This window comes from Triticum dicoccoides, chromosome 2A (genome assembly GCF_002162155.2).
Source record: "Triticum dicoccoides isolate Atlit2015 ecotype Zavitan chromosome 2A, WEW_v2.0, whole genome shotgun sequence".
NCBI classification, from domain to species: Eukaryota; Viridiplantae; Streptophyta; class Magnoliopsida; order Poales; family Poaceae; genus Triticum; species Triticum dicoccoides.
This window is the reverse complement of record NC_041382.1, coordinates 10,122,444-10,132,146: the sequence shown is the minus strand read 5'-3', so window position 1 is coordinate 10,132,146 and position 9,703 is coordinate 10,122,444. Positions and strand designations below refer to the sequence as shown.

At 46.2% G+C, this 9,703-nt stretch overlaps 1 protein-coding gene across 2 annotated transcripts; it reads left to right on the top strand.

The window, feature by feature from the left end:
- Nucleotides 1–2,555: 2,555 nt before the first annotated feature.
- Nucleotides 2,556–5,664, top strand: LOC119352726. Of its 2 annotated transcripts, none has more exons than XM_037619309.1 (2): nucleotides 2,556–2,842; nucleotides 3,508–5,664. In XM_037619309.1, the coding sequence occupies exon 2, from the start codon at nucleotides 3,943–3,945 to the stop codon at nucleotides 5,578–5,580; it is 1,638 nt and encodes a 545-aa protein (XP_037475206.1). In that variant the 5' UTR covers nucleotides 2,556–2,842; nucleotides 3,508–3,942; the 3' UTR covers nucleotides 5,581–5,664. The 2 variants fall into 2 exon arrangements, with proteins under 2 accessions (XP_037475206.1, XP_037475205.1); XM_037619308.1 differs by having other exon boundaries at nucleotides 2,556–3,405.
- Nucleotides 5,665–9,703: the final 4,039 nt, after the last annotated feature.

The following is a 9,703-nucleotide window of genomic DNA, read 5'->3' as shown; positions in this document are numbered from 1 at the left end:
CGACCTAGGAGTCATACCCAATGCGTCGGGGCCGATCAAACTCTTCTGTGATAACACTGGAGCTATTGCACTTGCCAAGGAGCCCAGGTTTCACAAGAAGACCAGGCACATCAAGCGTCGCTTCAACTCCATTCGTGAAAATGTTCAAGATGGAGACATAGAAATTTGTAAAGTGCATACGGATCTGAATGTCGCAGATCCATTGACTAAACCTCTTCCGCGAGCAAAACATGATCAACACCAGAACTCTATGGGTGTTCGATTCATCACAATGTAACTAGATTATTGACTCTAGTGCAAGTGGGAGACTGTTGGAAATATGCCCTAGAGGCAATAATAGAAGGATTATTATTATATTTCCTTGTTCATGATAATTGTCTTTTATTCATGCTATAATTGTGTTATCCGGAAATCGTACTACATGTGTGAATACATAGACACCAATATGTCCCTAGTAAGCCTCTAGTTGACTAGCTCGTTGATCAACTGATAGTCATGGTTTCCTGACTATGGGCATTTGATGTCGTTGATAACGAGATCACATCATTAGGAGAATGATGTCATGGACAAGACCCAATCCTAAGCATAGCACAAGATCGTGTAGTTCGTTTGCTAGAGCTTTTCCAATGTCAAGTATCTTTTCCTTAGACCATGAGATCGTGTAACTCCCGGATACCGTAGGGGTGCTTTGGTTGTACCAAACGTCACAACGTAACTGGGTGACTATAAAGGTATACTACGGGTATCTCCGAGAGTCTCTGTTGGGTTGACATGGATCGAGACTGGATTTGTCACTCCATATGACGGAGAGGTATCACTGGGCCCACTCAGTAATGCATCATCATAATGAGCTCAATGTAATCAAAGTGTTTGATCACGAGATCATGCATTACGGTACGAGTAAAGTGACTTGCCGGTAACGAGATTGAACGAGGTATTGGGATACCGACGATCGAATCTCGGGCAAGTAAAATACCGATTGACAAAGGGAATTGCATACGGGATTGATTGAATCCTCGACATCGTGGTTCATCCGATGAGATCATCGTGGAGCATGTGGGAGCCAACATGGGTATCGAGATCCCGCTGTTGGTTATTGGCCGGAGAGCCGTCTCGATCATGTCTACATGTCTCCCGAACCCGTAGGGTCTACACACTTAAGGTTCGGTAACGCTAGGGTTGTATAGATATGAGTATGCAGTAACCCGAAAGTTGTTCGGGGTCCCAGATGAGATCCCGGACGTCACGAGGAGTTCCGAAATGGTCCGGAGGTAAAGAATTATATATAGGAAGTGCAGTTTCGGCCATCGGGAAGGATTCGGGGGTCACCGGTATTGTACCGGGACTACCGGATGGGTTCCAGTGGTCCACCAGGTGGGGCCACCCATCCCGGAGGGCCCCATGGGCTGAAGTGGGGAGGGGAACCAGCCCATAGTGGGCTGGTGCGCCCCCCAAGGCCCACCCCTTGCGCATAGGGTTGAAACCCTAGGGTGGGGGGGGGGGCCCCCCACTTGCCTTGGGGGGCACTCCACCCCCCTTGGCCGCCGCCCCCCTAGGATATTGGATCTCCTAGGGCCAGCGCCCCCCCTAGGCCCCCTATATATAGTGGGGGGGGGGAGGGCCTCAAACCCATGCCTTTGGTGCCTCCCTCTCCCTCTCCAACACCTCCTCCTCCTCCATAGAGCTTGGCGAAGCCCTGCCGGAGTACTGCTGCATCCACCACCACGCCGTCGTGCTGCTGGATCTCCCTTAACCTCTCCTTCCCCCTTGCTGGATCAAGAAGAAGGAGATGTCACGCTGACCGTACGTGTGTTGAACGCGGAGGTGTCGTCCGTTCGGCGCTAGGATCTCCGGTGATTTGGATCACGACGAGTACGACTCCCTCATCCCCGTTCTTTGAACGCTTCCGCTCGCGATCTACAAGGGTATGTAGATGCACTCCTCACTCGTTGCTAGATGAACTCATAGATGGATCTTGGTGAAACTGTAGAAAAATTTTAAATTCTGCAACGTTCCCCAACAAATTTACCTCTACCATTTGTCATGAGTTTGTAAACTTAAAATGTATGACTATGTACTACTCTTTATGACTATGTGTTGATGTTTTAATGTGTTGTTGTTTACAATAAAGTGTTGATGTTTATAAAATATGTTGTGTTTATGATGCGTTGTTGTTGAAAAGTATGTATTGATGTTATTATATGTTCTTGTTTATAAATTATGATTGTATGTTGTTTTTTATGATTATGTGTCGCTCAAATTGATATTATGCAAACATGGGTATTTTTTACCGCGGATACTCATTTACCCTGATGGGTGACGGGCATGAGAAAAATTTGTACCCTTTAATGGGTATAGGTACAGATGATGAATAAATTTAATTGGGATGGGTAAGGGTATAGGGTGACTCTACCCGTAACCAAATCCTGCAGGTGCCATCCCTAGATCTGCTAGACATGGTATAACCAAATTTCTTTGGTGCAACTCAAATAAAATAAAATTATTTGACATGGCCCAGTCGCGGTTGGGTCTCGCTAGGAAATCCCCAAATCTGGTCATCCCCATCCTCGTTCTGCTCAGCCATGGCCGAGGAGACCGCGGCTGCTCCGCTGAGCCTCCTGTCCGCCTCCGCCGCGACCAGCGGCGCCATGTATCTTCCCCGTTGCCCTTCTGCTCGTGCGGAGCTTCTCGTCGCCGATGGCAGTCGTCCTCCACGCACGGCGCCTAGCTAGGCCGACCACGAGCACACAGTTCAAGCGCCTCGGAGATCGCCGCGGACTCCACCGGAGCGCCGGGGCGTCGTTGCCCGCGGACAGCTCCACCATGCCCGCCGCTCTGCTATGTGAGTTCTTCCGAGTTCCCTTTGTTGAATTCGAACAAATTTTAACCTCCGGATATGGTCGAATTTGTGCATTTTAAGGCTGTTATTTTGAACCTGGTGCTAATTAAGCTCGGTCTAGCCTCCTGTAACATGGCCTGAGATTAGAGTATTGTTGGTCCACCCGACTGAGTGCACCTTGGACACTAGCTACCATCCATGGTCTCAAGTCAATTATAGTACCGCACAATGGTGTGGTGTCCAGATGCAGGCACATGCTTGAGACTATATTTATGCACCTCATCTCATGTATAGTGGATCATCCTTCAAATTATGTGCATCCAGCGTGTATACCCTCACATGCGACTCCTCGCTGTTATCAGTGTTCTTAATTTCTTGTTTCTTTGGATACTTGTTGAGAGTGGACAGCAAGCTAGTTGGCATCCCTTGTTGGCTAGCTCCTGTAACATGGAAATGGATAGCATATTCGTCCAACATTCTACTACTACAACTCAGTTGATCTGAACTCACTAGCTAGCAGTGTCATACTCTTCAGTCCAGGTGTTCGCTTCCTTCAGAGTTGGGAGGTACCATGCCACCACTTTGCTATCTCCTAGCTCAATATGTGCAATTAGGCTGCTGCGCTCTTACCTTGATTTACTGTCATTACTGATTTTACGTATCTTCAGTTGTTGTGTTGCAGGATCAAGCTCGCAACAATGGCTGGAGGGGCGTTGGGCTTCTGGAATGACTGGGCGTCCTAGATCGGAGTTCTCTTGAGCCTCTTCTTCCAGGTCTTGCTCCATATCTTTGCCAACATCCGTCGGTGTAAAGACGACTCATATTGGCTGAGGTTCCACCTCTGGGTGGCGTACCAGCTGTCTGACTCCACTGCGACATACGCCGCCGGCCAGCTCCTCTTCAGAGGCGCAACAAAAGACCACCACCTCATTGCCTTCTGGGTGCCGTTCCTCCTGCTACATCTCGGAGGCCCGGATAACATCACCTCCTACGCCCTCGAGGATAGCAAGCTCTGGGGGCGCCACTTGCTAAGCCTTCTGGTGCAGGTCCTGGGAGCTGGATATGTCCTTTACAGGCATATCATCGGCAGCGGGACCTTGCTCATGGTGGCTGTCTTCTTGATATCTGTTGTTGGTGTTGTAAAGTATGCGGAGAGGACATGGGCGCTCCGGTCCGCCAAGTTCAGCAACCTCCAGAGCTCTCTCATGGTACGGACACATGACATGCATCACCAGCAATTTTATACTGAGCATCAAGACTGGTACAATGATGGCGACCCAGTCCTGCAGCATGCTCACTCCCTGTTTCATATCTGCAAGCGTGGGATAGTTGATTGCGTGATCGCAGTGGATGACTCAGATAGCGAGAATGAGGTGGATTCTCAGTACATCAAAATAATCCAGGGCCTTTTGAAAGACCGTGAACAAATGTGGAGGGTGATGGAGATGGAGCTCTCCCTCATGTATGATATCCTGTACACTAAGGCAAGTGCGGTCCACTGTTGGTTTGGCTACTGCATCCGTGTCATCGCACCACTTGCCATTGCCACCTCTCTCGTGTTGTTCCAGTTGAGAAGCAAAGATGATTACAGCCTAGTCGATGTTGTCATCACGTACATCTTGTTGGGTGGCGCCTTGGTCCTGGAGACGAAATCGCTCCTTGTCGCACTAGGGTCAAGCTGGGTGTTTGCCTTCTTGTGTGCCACACAATGGGATTGGCTCCGGCATTCTGCTCTGTGCGCTGGAAGATGGCAGCAGCTTCGGCACACACTTTTTTCTCTCCGCCGGTCCTGGCCTGGCAAGATGATCATGACAGCAAGTTCGAGGAGGTGGTCAGGCACCATGGGGCAGCGCAACATGTTAAGGTCTTGTGCCAGACATGCGGATCCGACGAGTCAACACCTCAGCAATCTGTCCAAGATGCTGAGCCTTGGTAAGTGGTGGGACAGGAGGTACTTGTGGACCATCGATGTCTCCGAGAAGGTCAAGAAGTGTGCACAGAGTGTCACATCAAAAGATATGAACACAATGGGCTTGCTCAGGACTAGATGGGGTGAACGGGCACTGAATGAGGAGGACTACCCTGGGCTGTTGAAGGAGTTGGAGGGTTATCATGGAGTTGACTTCCATGAGAGTGTCATCAGCTGGCACATCGCCACCGACTTGATCCTTGCTAAAATAGACCGAAGGGGTGATCATGTGTCTGACAACCATGTGGAGCTAGTCAGCGTAATGTCCAACTACATGATGTTCCTCCTCATGGACTCCCCCGACATGCTACCAGGCCTTCCCCAAAACTGGTTGTATGAGCAAACCTGCATACAACTGAAGAAGATATGCACTAAACACATTGGTGGCTCACCTGGTAAGAGCTTCTGGACTGTGCTCAAGAACTTGTTCCGACCACACCATCACCGTGGCTGGAAACCTTCTGAGCTTGAGAAGGAGATCGCCATTGACATACTGAGCGAGTTTGAACTCTCCAACGTCAGCAATCCTCGGCTCACTTATGCGCGCGTTATTGCTGACAAACTGCTTCATAGGAAGGAAGATGTGGTTTTTGCGCTACTATTGCTGTGGGTAGACTTCCTGTCCTACGCAGCCAACCGGTGCAACAGGGAGGCGCATGCGAGGAATCTCGGCAGTGGCAGTGAGTTGCTGACCGTCATGTGGCTTTATCTAGAACACCTCCACCAAGTAAAAGAAAGAAATTACAGATCCTTGTATAATTCACTGTACTAATGAATGTGCAGAAATATCTTCACTTTCTGTATTTTGTAAACTTATCTTTCTTCAGTTCAGTTCAGTACGCTTTGTTCTCGCTCAGTTTGTGCTTTCCTATGATGAATATGTCAGAGTACAAGGTGCCCATTCACATGCTGGCTAGCCCAGCAATGATCCAGTGAACAAATTGTGTTGTACATGGTTTTCGTTGCAATGATGATCTGTGACCAAAATTATGAACAAGTTCAAAAAGTAGGTGCAGGTCTGGAAGTTTTAGCTGCGGGCTGTCCAGTATTTGCATATCAGTTTTGCGATTTATTTCATATCAGTTCTGTGAAGTACGTAGCAGGTTCTGGCGAAGTTCCTCTAATAACAGCAGAGCTTCAGGTGCAGGCAATGCATTGGAATTGAGCGATGGAATCACCAACGGCGCACACTTTTTCTCTTCGCTGGTTCTGTACTGGCAACATGATGATGACAGGAAGCTCGAGGAGGTTGTCAGGCACCATGGGGCAGCACAACGTGCTGTTGCCATGTCAGTGCAATGCGCACCCGCGTAATCTCTCACCATCTAATCTCTAATCAACTGTTTTTTTGAAAGGAATTTTGAAGATCTGTGGTTTGGCAATGCTTCTCTTGCTATTCACTTTTAGACCTGCTTTGTAGCGAAATTAGAAGGTGGTAACCAACAGGAGGTTTGATCTGTAAATTAACTTTGAGAAGAACATTCTCTGATGGTTTGATCTAAAAATTGTCATCTTTCTTTTTGTTTTGAAGGAAATTGTTACTTCTCTGAACATAAATAGAAATGTTGAACTTCAGAGAGGTGTAGTGCTTCTATATCCCGCTGACTGTTTTTTTCTTGGAAAATGTAATTGTTTTGGTTGTGTGGTGGCTTCCAAGTCATGCAATCAATTGTCTGGTACCCCTTAGTGTAACATGTCTGTAGGTAGGTAATATAGTACTGACTACTGAGTGACAAAAGACAGCATTTGGTTCTGATTACTATTTCTTCTGCTGCAGTTACAATGCATTCCAGCCAATGCAGCGAACTTGGAAGCAGAGTTGCTGTAGAACAACGCGAGGTATTGCTGCCTCCTGCTGTACTGACTGAATGACCGGGCTGCTCGTCGTTGCTCTGCCAAACTCTGCCTGGAGCATCTAGGCTGGCCTTGAAATGAGGCACTTGCCAGTACGACTCGTAGCAACATCAGGTATTTGTGTTGCCATCTAGAGCTTTCTTTTGCTAGCAGGCCATCACTATGCTCTATTCTTATACCGTTTTGTCAGAATTGTCTTGCGTATGTTTTTTACTTGTCAGTTGCATCACCAACAATGTTATGAGCAGTGTGACTGGAACCAAGAATGCCACAGCCGTCGATACGAAGATCCATGGATGTCTGATGTTGTGTGCTCTCATTGGAATAGGTTGCCCATCAGACTAAACAAGCCTTCCGTGATGCAAAAAAGGTCAGTGTGCAGCTTTGTATGAGTAGCTTGTACAAATTCACCCTCACGAGGAAAACCATGATGGTCATGGATGCTGTGAAGCTTCTGAGTTGGTGATGAATTTGCAAGCAGTAGAATTAATAGAACCACTTGGAGGGGTCAACTCGGCTAGCCATGACCAAGGTTGCCAAGAAGTGCAATAGCTTGCTCGTCTTCCCCGCCAGATCATGATCGTCGAGTGATCATGCTTGTCGAGTTTGTTGCCGCGGTATAGTGGGGTGAAAATAACATACATGACCATGTGGAAAAGTACGGCACCCAGCAAGGCTATGAGCCTATGACATAGTCGAAGACAAAGGCACAAGGCACTTGTTTTCTAACGTAACATGGCAGTAGTAATGTTTCCGCGAGTTCTGAAGAAACTTAACCTTTTCTGCAATCCGTCCCGTTGGCAATGCACAGGGTTGATGACTAGTTATCCTAATTCTTTTTGGACGCGACAGCATGGAAAAACCTACCAAAAAGATGTAAATGCAAATATTGTGATACTAGAAAGTATAATCCTCGTAGCAGAAAACTAAACTAGAATACATAATTGCTGATTCACCTATCTTTTTACTGAAGGTGCATGTGCAGCTGTAGTAGAAAAGATGTGCAATTGCAGTTGACTGTTTTTAGCTGGACCGTTTTCACGGTGGCTTAAACTGCACTCTGATACGAAGATAAAGACATAATATCCCACCCCCTAACAAACTAGATTCAGTAAGTACCTTAGCTCTATCTGCACATATGCACTTGCTAGTGATTATTGAGTGCTTCACAGCTAGTTGAGCAGTTTAGAATTAAATCATTAACTATACATTTGCATGTGACGTGTTCCCATCTCCTCTATTTAAGGTAGCCGCTATAGCTTCATGGTACATAGACGAGCTTCTTACCGTGCGAGGTTAATTCGTTGATCGGCGAGCCAACCTGCGCGCGGCCGGTATGTTATCTTGGACCTCGGCTTTCAGACATGTAACATTAATTAGCTTGCTAGCCAGTAGCTGGAGACGCATTGTGTATCTATATCAGTTTGCTCCAAATTGTTAGTTTTTTTGGCAATGAATTTGGTTATCTCATGGAGAATGAAGTGATTGTGCCTAGGTTTAAGTTTATAAAGACGATTACCTTGTTAATTCATCAATATGGACATACATTATTGCCCCCTCAATTTTTTTCCTGAGTCCGCCCCTGAGTTCAGGAACCTTTTCCCAAAACCAGTAGAACATAGAACAGAAACCTAGGCTACACACGCTAAATGGGCTGGCGCACTCCATCCTAGTGCGAAAGAGCATCTATTTGACGTAGCGTCTGTCAAATAGAAGGCCCATGAAATTCAAGAAAGGTCCATATGTAGCGCGTGAGGTTCTTATAGTTTTATAATTTACGAGAAATTTCTAAGTCCATTAATAATTTTTTATTTTAGCAAAAAATTGAAGTTAATTAAAAAAGTGCCATGTTTTTTCCGTAAGAAATTAGAGCAGCAAAAAGTAACAACATGAACAAGCAACTGATAACACTCCTCCTCATTGTCCCTGGCCACGAGCAAAGGTATATCGTGCACAGAGGAGCACCTACAGAGAAAAGGCTTATCAATCATGGCAGTACAACGAACACCAGAAATAAAAATTATGTCTAGATGCATAGACCACCTAGCAACGACTACAAACACTAAAGTGAGCCGAAGGTGCGCCACCGTCATAGCCCCTCCATCGCCGGAATCAGGCACAACTTGTTGTAATAGACAGTCGGGAAGTCGTCGTGCTAAGCCCTCGTAGGACTAGCGCACCAGAATAACGTAGGTCAGAAGGATTCAACCCAAAACACACGAACGTAGACGAATAACGACGAGATCCGAGCAAATCCATCAAAGATAGATCCGCCAGAGACACACCTCAACACACCCACCAACGATACTAAACGCACCGCCGGAATTTATGAAGATTTTTAAAAATTTGCCTGTTTTGAAAAACATTTCTTATAGCTGTAAAATTTACAAGTAATTTATAAGTTCATTATTTTTTCAATCCATTAATAATTTTTAATCAGCAAAATTTTCAAATTAATTTAAAAATGTGCCATGTTTTTTCCGTAAGAAATTAGAGCAGCAAAAAGTAACAACATGAACAAGCAACATGAATTTGCGTTCTTTCTCAACTACTTTAATTGTTTTCCTACTTTCTCATCTGCTTCGCGCCCACTCCTACTACTGATGTAGGATCCTCATGTGAGAGGCGGCAGAAGCCGAGCTCGGCCCAATGCTACGGCACCAACTTGACATCGGATTAGTCGCATGGCGGTGTTGCGGATGCCAACACTCTTCCGGTTGACTGGACCACAAGAACTAAGCAAATCAGGAGGAAAACGAAGGGTGCTAACTAAACTTTCTATGTGACACACCCAGTCAGCATAAAAAACAAAATGGGGCAGAAGGTGGCATAAGTTTGCATAAATGGGTTATAAATTACGAAAAATCTCTAAATGTGTAATGTATGCCATGAACACGTAACTTGGGGCAAAAAAATTGAAATTAACTCTTGATTTTATACAATGTTTCTCAACTACTTCAATTTTTTTCCTACATTCTCATCTGCTTCGCGCCCACTCCTACTGCTGACAATTGCTCAGCCCACCCGAGACGACATTCCCG

Coding starts and splice junctions, on each gene's coding strand:
- LOC119352726 (XM_037619309.1), top strand. CDS start 3,943: ATGGTGGCTGTCTTCTTGATATCTGTTGTTGGTGTTGTAAAGTATGCG.